Consider the following 19,310-nt stretch of genomic DNA (forward strand, 5'->3'; position numbering starts at 1 on the left):
GAAAAAGTTTCACCGACCGTCCTTAAACAGGCAGTATCAGTATCAAACGAACAGTGAGTATAACTATCAGTACAAATCAGAACCATCAGTATATATCAGCATGTCTACCGACCCCTCCCATTTCTTAAGTAATATCATTGGCTCATCCGTTACAGTCAAACTTCATAATGGAGTTAAGTATGCTGGAGTATTACAAAGTATTGATGGATTTATGAATGTTGTATTACAGAATGGAACAGAAGTTGCTGGAGAAAGTTCTAGAACGTATGGAGATGTATTTATCAGAGGTAATAATGGTATGTATGAATAGGAGTTGTATAAAAGTTTATTAATAGAGAGAGGGAGTACTAACGATTTTAGTGTTGTATATAAGTGAAGAGTGAAGTACTGTCACAGTACCTTAAAGTGCTGTAACAGTAACACTAATTAATTATAGTGATTTGCGTCACTTGTGTATATTATAGCTTAATGCATGTATCAGTATAAGATTAGTATGACATAAGTTGTTGTAGAGTTGTAGTACTAGAAAGTGTAGTGTAGTGTAGTGTAGGATAATGAGTCACGTGCTTTTCTCCATATAACAGTTACTGTGACTGTTGTACGCTAAACAACTATAGTAATACTAGCCTGTGCATACTATAGCCTAATGGTTCACCATAGTAAGATAGACTTAGAGAGTAGTTACAGTATTCGTAGTTACAGTATTAGTAGTAGTTATAGTATAGTAGTAGTACTGGTAGTCACGCGCACCCTCCGCGTGACTCCCACCAATCACAGCTCGAACTCAACACCGTCGTGCGCATAAGCCAAATGAAAAAATTGTAAATTGAAATCCACCACCAACTACGACCATACTTTAGCGAACCACCATTACCTTCACTACCGCCAATGTCATTTATCGCTAGAAGACAATTGTCTACCATCATTCCTCCCAAGATTGCTTCGGCAAAGGTATGTAAAAGAAATTGAGACGAGTCGTTGACTAGTACTAATATAATTAATATAGATAGATTTACTAACATTATTGTAGAACCTTGGATCAAATCCAAATGCCAAAAGAATGGCCGAAGTGGTTTCATTCTATAAAAAATTACCTACTGGACCAGCCCCAGCTGCTAAGAAACCAACTAATCCATTTGCTAGATATAAGGCAGCCTATTTTGATGGAGATAATGCCTCTGGTAAACCATTACTTCATTTAGCCATTGGAATCATTTTATTAGGTTATACTTGGGAATACCAAACTCACTTGAAACATCATCATTAGAGATATAGTTAAATTAATATAAGTATTGATTAAGAGAATAGTATGGAGTACTGTAGTAGTATGTAGAGTAGTACTGAGTACTGAGTAATGAGTACTGAGTACTGAGTACTGTAATAGTAGAGTAGTGCAGAAGTCCAATGGTGGAGTAGTACTATAGTAGAGTAGTGCAGTACTGTGGCACTGTAACTGTAGTGCTCATATTAAGTTACTGGTTATGAGTGATAGTACTAATAGTCCGTAGTAGTAGAAGTAAATGTACTGCTAGTTGTAGTTGTGGTAGTACGCATTAGCTAAAATAATCATAACCAACAAGACATACAGTACACTATAGTACAGTACAAGTACGTATAGTGCTGTACACTGTACTATGACTACCTCGTAGCATTACTACTAAGTGTGCTGAGTAATTGCACTGTTATATACGTAGCAGTTAGTACTAATTGCATATACGTAGCACTAGTTCGTAATATAACTACTACTATTTCCGAGCCCTCTTCCCCCGGATCTGTCGCCCCCTCCGGTACGGTATCCGCACACCCCCCTGCCCATAATTCACCACCTGAATTTTACCGTCGACTACGACTAACTACTAACTAATCTATCAATAATACCTCTGGAATTGACCCAAATCATACCATAGGAACCTCAATCGTATTGCCCCATCACTGGCTAACATTATGGATCCATTTGGTTATGATTCCGCCCCGCTGGGAGTGGCCAACTCTCAATCTCAACTGCAACATAATGACGGTCATCAACCAAAGAATCAACCAGCAACTCCAAGAATGCTTAGAAGTGTTAGTGGAACTCTAAAGAATTCTCGGTCGGATCTCAACCATAGACAGCCTCTGGAAGATATGGCATCTCCTAATTATGTTACAGAACCCTTTGGACAACACAATCTCAGCTTTCAGCAGCCAGTAACTCCGCAACTGCATCCACCACCACCTCCTCCTCCTCCACCTCAACAACAACAGCAGCAACAACCACAATCATTACAACAACAGATCCATAAGAGAGTCCCCTCATTCTCCAAAAGCATTCCGCCCAGAGCCCCACCGGGCCCGTCCCGATCCCAACCTCCTCCTCCACCGCCGGCTCCTATCAATACATCTGTTCGTAATGAGCTCTTACCTCCAGCATCTATCAACTCTCCGGAATTGGGACATTCCAAAGTATCCGGTGACCTTCCTCGGTATACTCAACCACAGTCACAGTCTCAGTCACAGTCTCTGCAACATCATCATCATCATCATCACCATTCCGTAGAGGCCAGCAAACCTCATGCCCCTCCTCCAACACAACCAGTTCCAGTATCAAATCAATCAGGACTGGTGCCTGGTCCTGTACCTGTTCCAGCACCATCACCAGCTCAAACGCCTGCGGCCGCAACGGTCCAACAATCCAATCAATCCAATCAAAAACCTCCAGCTCAACAACAATTCTATAGAAAATCTATTGGAGATTGGGATTTTGTTAAAACCATCGGAGCAGGATCAATGGGGAAAGTTAAATTGGCTCAACATAATACAACCCATGAGATTTGTGCAGTTAAAATCATCCCCCGAGCTGCTAAATTATATCAAAGAGCTCATGCCAATGATGCTCCACCTACGAGTACTCAAGAAGCAGCTCAAAGACATAAAGAATATGAAAAGGAAATAGCACGAGATAAACGAACTATACGAGAAGGATCACTTGGACGATTATTATTTCATCCATTTATTTGTCGATTATATGAAATGGTTCCCATGACTAATCATTATTATATGTTATTTGAATATGTTGAAGGAGGACAAATGTTAGATTATATAGTAGCACATGGATCATTAAAGGAAAAACATGCCCGGAAATTCGCCAGAGGTATTGGATCAGCTTTAGATTATTGTCATCGTAATAATGTTGTACATCGAGATTTAAAAATTGAAAATATTATGATTAATGAAAAGGGAGATATAAAGATTATTGATTTTGGATTATCGAATTTATATTCTCCTAAATCTTTATTAAAGACTTATTGTGGATCATTATATTTTGCTGCTCCAGAATTATTAAGTGCTAAACCATATACTGGACCCGAAGTTGATATTTGGTCATTTGGAGTGGTACTTTATGTATTAGTTTGTGGGAAAGTTCCATTTGATGATCAATCAGTTTCGGTATTACATGAAAAGATTAAAAAGGGCAATGTAGAATATCCTGATTTCTTATCTCGAGAATGTATATCATTATTATCTCGAATGTTAGTCGTTGATCCCACCAAGAGAGCCAGTCTTTTTGAAGTATTACAACATCCTTGGATGAATAAAGGTTATGATTATAAAGTTTCCAGTTATTTACCTAAACGAATCCCATTAACTTTACCATTAGATGGAGAAATTATTAAGACAATTGCTTCATTTGATTTAGGATCAATTCAACATATAACTGAAGAATTAACTAATGTATTAACTAGTGTAGAATATCAAATGAGTTGTGAAAATTGGTATAAATTAACTGATCAAGGGAGAGAATATGCTTCGGCATCCAATGCTCATATTTTACCCGATCCGACAGGAGGTTTCCATCCCTTAATCTCCATATATTACTTGGTAGATGAGATGAAGAAACGGAAAAAGGCTAAGGAAGAAGCAGTCAGAGCTCAACAACAGCAACAGCAACAGCAACAGCAATTACAACAGCAACAACAACAATTACAAGCAGTTAAATTGGATGTACCAGTAAGATCCATCTCTACTGAAAAGGCTAGAGCAGAATTATTAACAGCTCAAGCTCCATTAGCTGCCATCTCTTTCCCACCTCAAGCTCATACTTCAACGATTCCAACAACTACTCATAGAAATTCTCAATCTCCACCTCCACCTCCACCAAAGGAATTACCGGAATCAGTAATCCCCGAACAACAACTCAGTCCTCGTGATAGTAATAATGGTCGAGACACTTTAGATCCGGCTAAGAATGCCGGAATTAATTCCATCTTAAGAAAGTTATCGTATAAGAAGAAATCTTCATCGCCTCCACCTCCATCAGGAGATTCTAATCGATCACCTCCTCCATTACCAACACTTGAAACTGGCACTAGCGGTACCAGTACCAATACCAATACCAGTGCCAGTGCCAGTGGTAGAAGAGATCCAATGGTTCGTAGAGGAGTCAGTATGAAGATTACTGCGAAGGAAAAATCCACTAGTTCTCGACTTAATTTGGGTACTTCAGCCAATAATTCCAGTACTAATTCTACAGAAACAGCCAAGAGTAAATCATCTACCATTAATACTAATGATAGTAGTAAAGTTCAGCATGGACGATCATCATCAACTAATTCCAAAGCTCCTGCGAAATTCCATGGATTTATCCCCGTAGAAATCATGCCTCCAGTACCTAAATATAGTGGGAATACTGTTATACCTGCTAATGATAAATTAAGTATTGAAAGTGGAGGTAGAAAGCTTCATCCAACGGCAAGAGCCAAATCTGTGGGAGGACATATACGTAAGGATTCGTATAATTACAATAGAAACCGAGGTACTAGTAGTCAATATCCTCCATTACCCAATGCTATGGCTAATCAAAATAGTGATGAATTAGTAGGAGGTGGAAGTGGAGGTGGAGGAGGAGCAGGAGCAGGAGGATCCACCACAACAGGAGATACTTCAAGTAATAATACAGGATTCTTTGATGATGTACGTCTAGACGATGTTGATTATCAAGAGATAGCTCAATTAACAGAAGAAGAAATCATTGAACAATTCAATAATGCTAAACCAAATAGTATGCCATCGATTGAGCATTGTAAGACATTATTCTTAAAGGGATTCTTTTCTGTACAAACCACATCCACCAAACCATTACCCGTGATTAGATATAATATAATTAATGTATTGAGTAAATTGGGAGTTAGATTTCAAGAAGTTAAGGGAGGATTTGTATGTATTCATACACCTTCTGTTCAGCCACTTGATAGTTTACTTATTCAACAACACCATATAGAGGCAGAGGCAGAAGCAGCAGAAGCAGCAGCAGCAGCAGAAGCAGAAGGAGTAGATGGAGAAAGTCACACAACTGGAGATAGTCATGGAGATGAGAATAGTGAAGAACGGAAACTTTATGGAGATGCATTTAAATCGACTTCATCATCAATTCATGAAAAGGAGATCTTAAGAACAAAGACTCCTGAACCAGAACAACGAACTCCTTCAAGACAACCTTCATTACAACTTAATAGTCAACCATTATCACCGTCAATTAAAATTTCTCATAAATCTTCTAATTCTATTGGAGGACATCGTAGAAAGTTTTCGGTGGGAGGGTATAGGAAAAAGAATGGATCACAAGTTCTTATGCCTCCTAATACTCCTGCTACCACTAAAGTTATGAGAGGGTTATATCCAGATGATGAATTTGAGTATGATGAATATGAAGATCGAGGAGGAGGAGGAGATGATAATTCTGCTGATTCCTTAAATGGATATGGAGGAGGTAGTGATATGTTAATTTCCTCTAAACTTGAACAGAAAGCTAGACATCAACATTCAGTATCTAATGCCAGTGGTAGTGGTAATGAAAGACAACGAGGTAGTAAATCTCCATTAAAATTTGAAATTCATATAGTTAAAGTTCCATTAGTGGGATTATATGGAGTTCAATTTAAGAAGTTATTGGGGAATACATGGAATTATAAGACGTTGGCCAGTCAGATCTTGACGGAATTGAATTTGTGAGTATAGCATTAATATATTTATAAGAGTGGAGGGAGTGAGTGGAGTGAGTGTAGAGTAGAGTGTAGAGTAGAGTGTAGTATTACAGTACAGTATAGTACAGTAGTGTTGTATACTTGTAACTTATACAGGTAGAGAGTATAAGAAAGTATGGTATATATGAATCTAAGAAAGGTTTATATGTGTAAAGGTATGAGATGATGAGCAGAAGACATAAAGTGGTACTATTCTATTCTATTCTATTCTGTTACTATTGTAAAATGGTAGAACAGTCACTGTTACACTTACAATAGTAGAATAGTACACTACTACTACTACTACTACTACTACTCTTACTACTACTACTACTACTACTCTTACTCTTACTCTTACTCTTACTCTTACTCTTACTCTTACTCTTACTCTTACTCTTACTCTTACTCTTACTCTTACTCTTACTACTTATACTTCTAGACATAGCTGATACTGAATACACATACGATAGATAATGTGTTTTGTAATGTTACTGAACTGAAGACTGAAGTGTACTACTGGTATACTATGTACTACTGGTATACTATGTACTGGTATACTATGTACTACTGGTATACTATGTACTGGTATACTATGTACTGGTATACTATGTACTGGTATACTATGTACGTATACTATGTACTGGTATACTATGTACGTATACTATGTACTGGTATACTGTTACTAATATTACTGTTATTACTACTATTACATAATATTCTATTACTACTGCTACTATGACTGTTGTATACTGTTAACTTACTATTGGTATAGGTACATTAGAATGGATACATTAGAATGGATACGACTACTATGTACTATTATATACTTACTTACTAAAACTTACCAGTAGAATAGATACTAAGTACTCGTAATACTATTAATATTACTCCTATCATGTACTATTAATATTACTACTTATGTTAGTTGTACGGTGACTACTGCTACTAAGTGTTACTATTAGACTGGCTAGGTATGTACTTCCACTAGTGTTACTGTAGTCATTATACTTAACTGTGCGATTGTAGAGTTACTGTACTGACGGTTACTGAGAGTTAATAGCAGTATACTATTAAGTGTATTACTGAAGTGCAACGGTTCACTACTTCGGTGTACTGTTAGTGTATAGTACTACTGATACTGTGTAATCAAACTACTACTGCTGCTACTGTGTAATCAAACTACTACTGCTATTACTCACTAGTTACTCTTAGTATCACCAATGCTCTAACTATGTACTACTGTTTCTCATACAATTATTGTTCTAGTATACATTACTTACTATAAGTTTCTAATGATTACATATTATTAGTGCTATCTACTGTAACTGTACAATACCTCTTCAAACTCTAAACTGATGTCTCCGGTACTTCTGTCACTGGCTCACTATGTCCATTCGCAGTAACTTTACCTTCAACTCTTTCAGCTTCATCTTCACTAACAACATCAACAATTTCCGGCTTGGCTTCCGATTCAACTACACTAACTCCTTCAGTGACTTCCTCGTCTTCAACTTCATCTTCACTAACAACATCAACAACTTCCGACTTCACTTCCGACTCAACCACCACCGGCTCTTCACCATTAACCTCCTTTACTTCCTCTACCTCTCTCACTTCCGGCGTAGGCGTGAATACAGGTGTCCCCACTCTCCTCAACTTTAATCTCTCATCTCTCGATAATCCATGCCCATAATCTCGTTGAACATATCCACTCGTATCGGTTGATCGAGTCCGTCTTTCTGACCGTTTCTGAGCAGCCAACTTTAATTCATACTCTTCTTGTAATCTTTGCTTCTCCAATTCTTCATGCTTTTGTTTCTCTTTAATCTCTAATCGAAGTGACCGTTTCCTTGTCGATAATAATGATAATAATTGAACTTCTTTCTTCTTATTGGTTAAGTATCGTCTCTTTTTTATCTCAGATCCGAGCACCGACTCCACCACTTCCGGGCGCACAAGCACCGGCTTAAGTTTCTTTAACTTTAACCCTTTAACAAATGAATTATATTCATAAACATTCTTATAAACTAATTCAAATTGAATATCGGATATTTCAACATCAAATTGACTTGGTTTAAATGTCACATTAGGATCAACCGGTGATAACTTACGTTTCTTAGGAACAACAAGAGCATGATAATGAATAATTCTCTTATATAATCTAGTATTATCAAATAAAAGTAAATAATCTTCTGAACCTGTAGAACCTACTGGATGAGTATAAATAGGTACAAGTCGAAGATTATCAACCGAAAGATTATTCTTATCGATCCAATCCCGGAACTTGGAATAACTGGAGATAGTAGATATTAAAATATAGATAATCTCAAACTTATCGGCAATACTCAATTCATCGAATTTCGTCTCTACTTCCTGTTGTTTCTTTTGTACTGGTAGTTCACCTTCTTGTCCTTCTACTGGTCCTTGTTCATCATCATCTTCATCGGATCCTCCGAGAGGCGTCTGACTTCCGAACCATAACTTGAATATAGTCTCAAAATTGTTTAATGATGAAAGTTTCGAGTTCTGTAAAGTTGAAATTAAATTCAACTTCAATTTTTGAATAAATAACTGTCCATCTTTAACTGCTCCATCCTGTTCATATCCGGAATTGACTATAGGGAAATAATTCAATAATTCCAATTCAAACACGTCTACATCAAAGTATTCCGACTGTAACCGCACAAATCCTCGACAATGGTATAGCCAATTAACTACATAGATATATTTATAACTATTTCTAAGTTGAATCAATTCCGGACTCGAATATTGTTCACTAGCTTGATTAGCCAAGATCAATGGTCCAAGCTTTTGAAGAGTCTGGACTTGGTCGGAAAAGGCCGGGAATTTCAATACATACTTCTCGTCAATGGGATCCTCCACGACCGGTGTGGTCGGTTTACTTTTAGGAGGCATTTTGGTATTGGTAGTAATGGAGTTAGTGGGTACAGTTGATGATGGATTTTGAAAAATCGAGACAGATTGAAATTTCAACGCGTTGGCCATGTTGAGTATTGCGTCATGGATGTTTTCTCTACTAAAGATCCGACTACTGTCACTACCGGAACTCAACTATAAACCCCCTTCAGTCATACTTTACTCTACTCATTCTACATTTACTCTACTAGACTTTCATTACGTCGTGCATTAATACATAGAAGAAGTAGATACTCTATAATAGACCGGAATTATGAACTATGAACGCTCAATTAATTGCGCCAACTTCTCATTCATCCCCTTGATGAGAAGCATCTCGTTACTAATACGAACAAGAGCATTGTGTTTTGACAAATTGGGTAATCCTTCTTTATTGATCCGGGCTCGCTTTGATTTGCGTTCAGCCTCATTGAGTTCCGGAAGTTTGTTGAAGGCATCAATATCAATAATCAAATTCAAACATCGTTGATATGCCAATTTACACAATTGTCTTCTCTTCTGTTCCGAATGAGAATGGTTGAGCCTTTTTTGTTCCAAAGAAAGAAGGGGTTTGGTTGAACTTCTTCTCTTCTTTTTGATTGGAGTTCCGTCAATGACTCCGAGGGTACCGGATCTGAACCGTTTACTTTCAACATCACTTGAAGGAGGAGTTAACATATCACTATCATTATCTTCAATTTCTTGATCATCACTATAAGTGGGCAAATCCTGTTGCTTCACATATATAAGAGATCCGGTAGTAGTTGAATATGAAGATTGTCGAGAATCGACTGGAGTAGGTAATTGACTATGAGGATTAATATTGGTTGATGATGATAATGATGAAGATGAAGATGAAGATGAAGATGATCCGGAATTAAGATTAAGACCCTTAAGTGAAGGATGACTGAATGCATCCGTCAATTCCTGTCGAAGATTCTCATGATCTACCAGCACCTTTTGCTGTTCCTTCATTGTGTGTAAGTCGAATATAGGCAATTCCTGATGAGTATGGGAACTACTTCCTCCGATATTATAAAATTGTAATGGATTAGTTGAGTTAGTCAAGTTATCCAAAAAGCTGTCCAAGGCATTTGCTTCTGTATTGGAAAAGAACTGATCAAATTCATTATGTTCTTCCATATCATCGTCTTCGTCATCCTCGGCATCAAACCGGTGACTAGTTGGATAGGTTTGGGTATTCAAAATTTGACTACGATGATCGGAAAAGTCATGGCTTCCATAATGTTGATGATCAGTTTCTGGAATATAACTTTGATTCAACATTTGCACCTTTTGTAATTGCTCTATTGAACTTTGAGCTTGCTTTTGTTGAAGTGAATTGTACATCATGAATGCTTGTTCAAAGTCCATATCGGCTGTCACCATGTCCAAAATGTCATGGTGGTCCTTGCCATGGGACAGAGATCCCGTTGTGAAATCCATAGTTAGTGTTGTAGTTACTGGGTTTGTTATGAGTCAGTTACTGAATTATTGGATAGGCTAATGAAATTGGAATTTACCGAGTGATTTAGATTGGTGTAACGAAAATTACTGAACTAATGAAAATTAATTTGCAAATTTATTGTTTGTATACTATTCCCATTAACTTAGGAGATGTTGCCAGTTATTTATACGAAATCCTCCTGTCTTTATACCCCGGTTTCTTAGCGATAGTTAGCGGACAGAATTGAAAATTAACAATAATTAGTGATTTTACTTTATTTTTTTTTTATTTTATTATTATTTTATTATTAGTATTGTTATTTTTAATTAATTTTTTTTTCTGTTTTTGCCCATTATTTTCTGCATTTTACTGTTTTTGCTAGAGACTTTTTTTCGCCAGGTAACTTTATTGCCCCCCAGCTTGCCGAAGACCGCGGCATGTAGTAAAGGGGTAGCCCACTCTATTTTAAGGAACGGTTAAGTCGCGGTTGTAGAGAAACTTCAGTTGTACTATCTGACGTCAGCAACTGGCTATTCAATACTCATTAATTCTCTTCTCAGTCACTCATCAACTCTATACCTATCTACTCAATACTCGGTCATTCTAGTACTCACTATCTTAGTCACTCACTAAATTCAAGCACTACTTGGCTGCACTCTGCAATCTGCAACAGCAAACTTGAGGCAGCCCAGTGAATGTCACATACTCCACAAACTTTATCCCTTTCTACATCTCAACAATAAATCATTAATAAGGATTTGTACAAAACTCACTTGTAGATTTGTTAATGTTGCAGTCAAGATATACGTAAATTGATCTCCCATGGACTAAAGGAAACACCGCACCCTAAATTCAAAACGCAATTTTTTTCCCGCTATGTGCAGCATTATCTCCTCCTCTTGCATTAATTCCATGACGGTACATGCATACATTTTGGGTTAACAATTATATCTCTTACCTAATTAGGTAGTGTTTAACCTTCGAGTCATTTTGCAACTGCAGTAATCTAGCCTAGTTAAGTAGAGTTATACAAATCAAGTAGAAAGTTGGGGTAATGCATAGAATCTTGAATGTTGCTACTTTAGCATTCATTAAGTACAATTGACTTCTTTTCATCTTATCCTTTGTTCCGTATAGTGAAATTCATCAATTCATCAAACTTCTTTGAAAATCAATTGCTTCCTTTTCACCTAACTTAATTACCCAACGAATCCTAAGAATACTCTCACCAACCTTCTAGACCATCTAAAACTCAGCCTTACAATTATTAAGCTTTTTTTGTGGTAAATACTCTTGGAACTAGCGACAGTTACAAAAAAACGAAATGTTTGCGCTCAATTGTAATCAGAGAATTGTCAATTACAGTTGGTGATCTACAAGCTCGACTTCAACCTATGAATAATTAGTTCATTATTTGAGTATATACCTCTGAATTAGATATATAGATACATAGATAGTTCACTTTATGAGGCTCTAACTGTGTCTGTGGAGAAGTCAAGTTTATTTTCTGATATAACTTTTATTTTGTAGGAGTTAGCTCAAACTTATTAAACCGACTTCTATTTTCTATTGTTTACTATTAATACCTATCTGCCTCCGCTACAGATCAAATAACCATGGTCTTTACATTCAGTAATTGTTTAGTGCCTTGTCTGGATGAAGGGATACAACCAATGTGGAGTTTTCTTTCTGTGATTACACTCTAGATACGCACGACTATTGTTGGTTACTTGGCACTCGGTGGTAACTGAAGTACATCTGCAAGACATCTGCAAGTAGTTTACTCATTCCAGGTAACTACAGCAAGGCAACCCTGAAGAAATCACTAATGACAGGTATACTAAGTGCTTTCAAGTTTGCTGAGATCGCTTCTCCATTGCGGGGTGCTTGTGGCGGGCAAGAGAAAAACAATCATAATAGCAAATTTTAACTAAATCCTTAGGTTGCATTCAACTATGCAGTAATTATAAGTACATAGTAAGGGCGATTACGTACCTACGAGGAGATTAATTTGATAGTATTTTACGTAAACTCCGGTGGGTTGCCCCACTATTGCGGAAGTCTGCCTGAACTATTGCGCAGTTGCTGTAGGCACTCAGAAGTATGGAATCATTCAACTTACATTGAGCTTACAGAATTTCACTTGAGATGTATAGAACATGAATGACAATAATTGGAATGACGAGGGGAAAGTCTGAATGTATCATTACTTCAACCAGTCTTCTATATTTTATATTTTGTAGGGTTAATTTCATTTCATCTTTCCTATAAAATGAGTTGATAAATCAGATCGACGAAACTTTAAAAATAAATTAAAATTGACTGGGATGACGAACCCCCAAATCCATGTCATGTTCTGCATAGCGGCACCTTGTTTCTCAGCATCTTTCGCACTCCGGAGAGGGGGTGGGGCAGCCGAACAAGATTAGTTCCTAATTAGGATATAGGATTGTTAAGTTTGTAGCCGGGGCATAACATTGCATAAAGCCGTAACTTCAATGAACATAATTACCTCATACGATTGATTGACATGGTTTCCATACATACTCTTTCTGAAATATAACTTCTGTGCTTTGTGGGGTTTTCAATTTTTAGTATAGATTACCGGATGAAAATCTCCGGTATTAAACCCTTAGGCCAAATAATTGATATAACTAATTTGTCTAATGGGCAAGACCAATAGGGTTGTCGTATGCGTTTTCTTTAGAATAATTGCACTTTAAACTAGAATCCATTGAACAACATAACATAGCAATATCGCCTGATATTACAGGAATTCTTTTACTGCAATAGGATGTGAACTCTCTTTGTAATTAAGGTACACTAACAATTTTAATTTTTGAAACCTTATTATTTGTTAATATTCATTAATATCATTAATAACCTACTCATACAATATTGATAGGCATTATTCCCGATGATGTAAATTTAATATCACATGAAGATTAGTATCTTAAGTGTATAATTACGATTACCTGCATATACACTTTTTCTATGGAAAAATACGAGTCTGTTTACATTACTGGAAAGTTTGACAGTATTCCACTTTTTCAATTAGACACTCGTCACGGCAATGTCGTCTTTAAAAGACCTTCTTGGTAGTCAATTGCCTAAGGAATGTAAATTTAAGCTCCTTCATATCCAGACACGACCTACGTATATCAAGTCTCCCATTCATTTGGAAAAGACAGAAGCATCAAAAGTTGACACGGTAAAGATTCGACACTTGATACAATTGATTGATCTGGAAGACTTAATTGTTTTTGGGATCGAAATATATGTGTACTTACTCATAAATGATGTTTCAAATACAGTCCATCAAATTATCTTTGTGAGTAAATGTGATACTGTCGGATTGGTGAAACATGAAGGGGTTAAGATTGGAGAATTAGTCAAAGTGATATTGCAATGGTTAATTGAGTATAATATCAATGATTATGGTATAAAGAAGAGGAAAGAGAAGAAAATTCATACACATGTATCAATTGAAGGTAACTCCGACGATAATGATACCATAATTTCCATTAAAAAATTAATCCATAAACTTCAATCGACTCCTAATTATTATTCATCATTGCCATACTATAATTCCAAACCATCTACGCGACCTACCAAGCCATCTCATTTAAGAATTCTCCCAACAAGGCAAATCATCAGGGTATGTTTGTTTACCAAGGCAGCAGATCAATATATATACCCCTATTCATCTAAAAATCCTCATAAGCATATAATTAATGGTGCACAATTATTGAAATGGTGGTTGCGAACTATTGATAAAACACTAACTGCCGGTTGGGACTGTAAGCTAATGATACCTGGATCTGATGAAACTTCAAGTCGGAAATTTTTAACTGATTTAGCTAAGTCTTGGTCATTGGGACACGTATACAAGAAGCATAGTGATAATTCAGATACAGCTATTTATTGTATCCCGGTATATCCTGATGATCCTAAGGGTCGGTTCTTAGAGCATTTAATTGTGGAGAATAGATACCAACGGATGACAGTTGGTCAATTCTATCAAGAATTAGGATTTCGACAAGAATTCAGATTAGGAAATGTGGTCGGATTGATTGGATGTCAATCGCAAACTATGAATATCTCTCCATCAACGAATTTCAACGAGAATGAAGATGAGAGAATAGTTATGACAATTCATCAATACAAACAGCTTGTAAATAATGTCATAAAGGGTGAAAGCTTTACTAAGAAACTGGACATTCAAAATCTTGTAGTTGATAAGATTCCAATATTTATTCATACAAAGTTATCGAAAGATGAAGACTCTGTTATCTACCAGGAAATAGAGGGAAATAGAATTAACATTGAAGTTCCGAAAGTAGAGAAAACGGCTCAACCTGTGGTAGTTAATACATTATCCGTAAAGAGAAAGGCGCCTACTGATCTAACAAATCTTGTTAGAAGAAAGAAGTAATAATCTATAAATTTTATATTCAATTGGAATCATTAAAAAAAACAGCAATAAAAGTAGCAGTTATTGGATCGTAAATAAAAGAAACGCCAGAAAATGTAGCAAAAACTCTAGCAAATTTGTATATACGATAATGTAAGTAGTAAACTTTACATGATCATGTGATTAGCTATCTTCCTCAAGCCTAACTCAGCACTATCTCAGCGCCATCTCAATTCTTCTAATGCAGTTATTAAGATCGTATTGGACTAAATCTTTAAGGATCAATGCATCATCATTAACTGAAGATGTCTCGGAGTCATAGCTGTTCTTAGCACTGTTATTCAGATATGATTGGTTGGATTGTATCAATTGTATCTAGTAAAACAAAGACATATAGATAGATTTCAATCGATCAATTATGACGGTCAAAATAAATAAATACATACATGTGCGCACATGGTAGCGTCATTAAGTGGGGTGTAATGTCTGATTACGTAAAGAAAATAATTCTCATTAAAAGTGTCTATTTCACTTACTTATACGAAAGGGAACAATGTATAAAGAAAAGTGTCAACTAAATAAGCTAAACACCGAAGGATTCAGTTTGATACTAAATCGAACAAGCACCAATTTGGTACTGTTGAGATCATAATGAATTTAAATGCTCATAAGCTTTTTGTTGGTATTAGTGAAAGATCTAGGCCAACATTAGTTTGTTGGAATATGGGCCTATACTTAATCTTTATAGGAGAGCATCGAAAAATGTCATGCTTTTCTTTATTTTTTTTTTATTTTTTTATTTTTACATTTTTACAATTTTTTTTGTAGTGATGCATGGATGTAGGCTATACCAAAAAGGGAGTATCTAATTATTATTATAATAGTAGACGAATAACTGATAATAGATAAGTGAAAGATGGCCTCGTGTGTGTTACATATTTGAATGATCTATAGTTAAACGATAACAGAAGAAATTTCGCCACCATTATTTAAACGAGTTGACTCATTCTTCTGGATTTTGAACTAGACACCGTATTACGTCGTTCTATATGTAAAGAGTACTCCTGGACAATTACATAACTACTAGCCTCTCCGTAAATGTGATGACCTAAATTAACTAGACCCACAGCTTTGGCAAATAAATGTCTCAGGTTCTATTGTTATGTTACTATTTATATGTAAGAAGTTTCTGTAATAATAACTATGGCTCAGCTCATTTTACGCTACGTATAGTTGCATAGGCTTATCTATTAATAAACCTATATGCATGATGGCCCAAACTCCACTTTTGTCCTACCCAATGTAATTGCTTACTACACTCAAATTTTATTCTTAACCTAATAATAGTACATGTTTAATGCTACGTAAACTACTTTATATTACTGTATACTACGTACGTAAACTCAAAGTCAGTAATGCCTTGGCGATTACTTAATCAAGAACAGAAAAGAACAGTAGAACAATCAAGAATAAGATCATCATCATTTTTGTGTCACATCTATACACTCCTAATACTCCTAATTCTCTCCTCTTTTTCTCTCATTGTAAACTATCAACTTTTTATATAAATCAACCCCATATCCACTAATCAATATTGTTTTTCAATTATATATTTCTTCTGATTTTTCATATTTTTCACATTTTTGATATAATTAGATTAACAAATTCTAACAAATGATCAATTCAACTAATACATCACCTTCTCGATCTAACGATACAAATAGTACTAGTCCTAGTAATAACAATAATATTAATATTAATAACAATAAAATTGGAAGTTCAACCTCATCTCCATTCAAGGCACCTCCAGGTTTTATAAGGAACGATGTAAATTCATCGCCCGCGCTGTTCCTGTCTCCACAAAATACTCCAAAAACCTTACCATCTACTAATAACTCTTCCCCTCATCTCCAAAATAACAATAGTGCTCATAATTCTCAACGTAGTAATTCAATTTCTACTGTCTTGAGTAATAATTCTGTACCACCTATCTCTCCAAGAAATAGTATTGTCAATAATCATCTTCATGATTTGAGATCTGGTTCAACTTCATCGTCTAATTGTGTATCTACAAGTCCAATCACACTGAATTATAATTATAGTTATACGACTGTCAATTCAAACGCTGTACAACGATCCCCCACTTTTAATCATCGGAACTTAAGTACTGGTACTCCTCCGCTTCCAATTACTACTGTTAACACTAATAACAGTATGAAGCGATATTCTTATTCATCTGGAAGCGCCGGCGGTGACAACAATCCTAACTCCAATTCCAATGCCAATGCCAATGCCAATGTCAATTCTTCATCGGTTTCGGGATCCAGTTCATCACCCCAGCAGTACAATAGTGAACAAATTTTTGATCTTATGGAGCGTGAACAGGACGCTATAGTCCTTAAATTAATGAAAGAGATTGAATATCTTAAACATGAAAATAAATATTTGAAGTTAAGTAACAATTCTACTGGTGGTAGTACCCCAGTTTCAACTCCTGCTGGCTCAATCAGTAGTTCTTCAGGTCTTGGTTCTATATCTGGATCATCTTTCGGTTTTGGTGCAAATAACTTATTGCCTACTTTAAACATTTCTGGTTCAAATGGGGCTAGTTATACTCCTTCTACAGCATCTTCTTCATTAACTAGTCCAACTTCATCATTCTCCTTCAATGCAGCTGCTGCTAGAAGGACGTCTTCAATATCCAGAAGTCCATCAATTAGCAGCAATACTTCGAAAAGGAATGCTAATGGAGCTATGTTTGGTAATTATTCATTTGGAGGTGGTAGATCCAGCGTTTCATCTAATAGTGCTCAAATCAATCATAAGACTTATACCCCCAAGACTGAAATGAATAATAGTTCATCAAGTGCGATAGTTGCAACTGAAGATGATGATGATACCATGGATGCATCGAATGAAGGAACTACAAAAGATACTAAGAAATATAAATATACAGATTATGACAAAATTATAGAGGAGAATAATAGTTTAAAACGGGAAATTCAAACTTTGAAGGTTAAACTTGAAGAGTTGGAAAGGAGGTAGCTTTTTTATTTAAAGCTTTTTTTATATGGTTTTTGGGATATATTATAAAACAAGAGGAGGATTGATTTCTGTTTAGGCTACAAATAAATAAATATATAGATGCATTTTTGTAGTAATTATCATTATAATTAATAATAATATATATACATACATACATCTCACATTGTCTTTTCCTTCACTTACATTTTGTATGGCGTGCAACACTAAGCGGCTGAAGTCGCAAAATGCGAACTAATAATTGCAAAATGTAAATCTTTCATTTTGACCGATAATACCCCATAAAGACCTTGTAAGAGAGTTACTGTTTCACGTCTATAAGGACATATATTGATTATTTTGTTAACAGAATTTCCTGAAAGGGCAAAAAAAATTGAGTGTAATAGTCTAAGAGATAAGATAGTATAGCCCTTTTCATAAATACAATGGTATTTTACCCTTCAGTAATATCAGTTCCATCACCAAAGTCCACAATAATAGGGATATTATTAATTCTAACACTTCATCCTCCCAATACTTCTGCCCATATCATAAACAAAATCAGCTCCAAATTTGCCGGGTCAGTCCCCAGTTCCATGAGTGTAGACCCTTTGAATCCATTTGCCGCTGATCCTCCATCATCTCAGCAACCAGTTGTTTTACCTCCACCAACTTTGAAATTCCCTCAATGGTTGACCGATTTTACTGGATTGAAAGAATGGCCAGGTATGGATCCTCCTTACATCCCACTTGACTTCATTAATTTCGGTGTAATTCCCACTAATATTCCTCTTCATGGACAAGGACAATGTGAATTACTAAATAATGGAGATTTATCACAATGTTCATTTGATTGCTTTAATTGTGTATCATTCGATGATGTATATACATGTCCCAAATTAAGTCAAACTTTTGATGATGGCCCATCTCCATTTACTCCTAAATTATTAAATAATATAAAACCAACCACAAGATCAACATTCTTTACATTGGGAGTTCAAATCATTAGATATCCAGAGATTTATCGCCAAACTGTATCCAAGGGTCATGTAATGGGGTCACATACATGGAGTCATAAATTTTTACCTGGTTTAAGCAATGAGCAAATAATCGCTCAAATTGAATGGTCAATTTGGGCAATGAATGCCACTTCTGGTCATTTACCAAAATGGTTTAGACCACCATATGGAGGTATTGATAATCGAGTTAGAAGTATTATTCGACAATTTGGCATGCAGGCAGTCCTTTGGGATTTTGATACATTTGATTGGAAATTATTGGATTCATCCAATAAGCACACCTCTAAAGATATAGTTAATAATTTAAAATTGTTTAGAGAAAAGAATGGAGGTAAAGGGTTAATATTAGAGCATGATGCTGTAATTAATACAGTTGATGTTGGAATTGAAATTAATCAACAAATATTAAAAAATGAAGGTCAGTTTACTGTACCTCAATGTGTTGGAGGTATTGATTATATTAAAAAGTTTGTATAGGGGCTGGTAGTGCTATT

At 35.8% G+C, this 19,310-nt stretch overlaps 8 protein-coding genes across 8 annotated transcripts; 6 read left to right on the top strand and 2 right to left on the bottom strand. All coding sequences in view use genetic code 12, as the record gives it.

Moving 5' to 3' along the window:
• Positions 1–100: 100 nt before the first annotated feature.
• On the top strand, positions 101–310 carry LSM6 (U4/U6-U5 snRNP complex subunit; the record flags this gene model as incomplete). Its single annotated transcript, XM_064885591.1, has 1 exon — positions 101–310. The coding sequence occupies one exon, from the start codon at positions 101–103 to the stop codon at positions 308–310; it is 210 nt and encodes a 69-aa protein (XP_064736194.1).
• Positions 311–853: 543 nt separating this feature from the next.
• Positions 854–1,404, top strand: ATP17 (F1F0 ATP synthase subunit f). Its single transcript, XM_064882471.1, has 2 exons — positions 854–951; positions 1,031–1,404. The coding sequence occupies exons 1-2, from the start codon at positions 889–891 to the stop codon at positions 1,265–1,267; spliced, it is 300 nt and encodes a 99-aa protein (XP_064736195.1). The 5' UTR covers positions 854–888; the 3' UTR covers positions 1,268–1,404.
• A 469-nt stretch (positions 1,405–1,873) lies between these two features.
• On the top strand, positions 1,874–6,284 carry KIN2 (serine/threonine protein kinase). Its single transcript, XM_064882472.1, has one exon. It carries the CDS (start codon positions 1,945–1,947, stop codon positions 5,986–5,988), a length of 4,044 nt encoding a protein of 1,347 aa, XP_064736196.1. The 5' UTR covers positions 1,874–1,944; the 3' UTR covers positions 5,989–6,284.
• Positions 6,285–7,346: 1,062 nt separating this feature from the next.
• On the bottom strand, positions 7,347–8,915 carry RJT21DRAFT_131556 (uncharacterized protein; the record flags this gene model as incomplete). Its single annotated transcript, XM_064883060.1, has 1 exon — positions 7,347–8,915. One exon carries the CDS (start codon positions 8,913–8,915, stop codon positions 7,347–7,349), a length of 1,569 nt encoding a protein of 522 aa, XP_064736197.1.
• A 207-nt stretch (positions 8,916–9,122) lies between these two features.
• Positions 9,123–10,361, bottom strand: INO2 (Ino2p; the record flags this gene model as incomplete). The annotated part of the gene is made up of 2 exons (XM_064879899.1): positions 9,123–9,607; positions 9,725–10,361. The coding sequence occupies 2 exons, from the start codon at positions 10,359–10,361 to the stop codon at positions 9,195–9,197; spliced, it is 1,050 nt and encodes a 349-aa protein (XP_064736198.1). The 3' UTR covers positions 9,123–9,194.
• A 3,022-nt stretch (positions 10,362–13,383) lies between these two features.
• Positions 13,384–14,821, top strand: RTT109 (H3 histone acetyltransferase). Its single transcript, XM_064882473.1, has one exon. The coding sequence runs from the start codon at positions 13,436–13,438 to the stop codon at positions 14,795–14,797; it is 1,362 nt and encodes a 453-aa protein (XP_064736199.1). The 5' UTR covers positions 13,384–13,435; the 3' UTR covers positions 14,798–14,821.
• A 1,206-nt stretch (positions 14,822–16,027) lies between these two features.
• On the top strand, positions 16,028–18,032 carry RJT21DRAFT_53102 (uncharacterized protein). Its single transcript, XM_064884953.1, has 2 exons — positions 16,028–17,186; positions 17,664–18,032. The coding sequence occupies exons 1-2, from the start codon at positions 16,451–16,453 to the stop codon at positions 17,819–17,821; spliced, it is 894 nt and encodes a 297-aa protein (XP_064736200.1). The 5' UTR covers positions 16,028–16,450; the 3' UTR covers positions 17,822–18,032.
• A 361-nt stretch (positions 18,033–18,393) lies between these two features.
• Positions 18,394–19,293, top strand: CDA2 (chitin deacetylase; the record flags this gene model as incomplete). The annotated part of the gene is made up of 1 exon (XM_064883061.1): positions 18,394–19,293. The coding sequence occupies one exon, from the start codon at positions 18,394–18,396 to the stop codon at positions 19,291–19,293; it is 900 nt and encodes a 299-aa protein (XP_064736201.1).
• Between the last annotated feature and the right edge of the window lie 17 nt (positions 19,294–19,310).

The sequence above is a fragment of the Scheffersomyces amazonensis genome, assembly GCF_036850825.1.
Source record: "Scheffersomyces amazonensis strain UFMG-HMD-26.3 chromosome Unknown RJT21scaffold_7, whole genome shotgun sequence".
Taxonomy (NCBI): Eukaryota; Fungi; Ascomycota; class Pichiomycetes; order Serinales; family Debaryomycetaceae; genus Scheffersomyces; species Scheffersomyces amazonensis.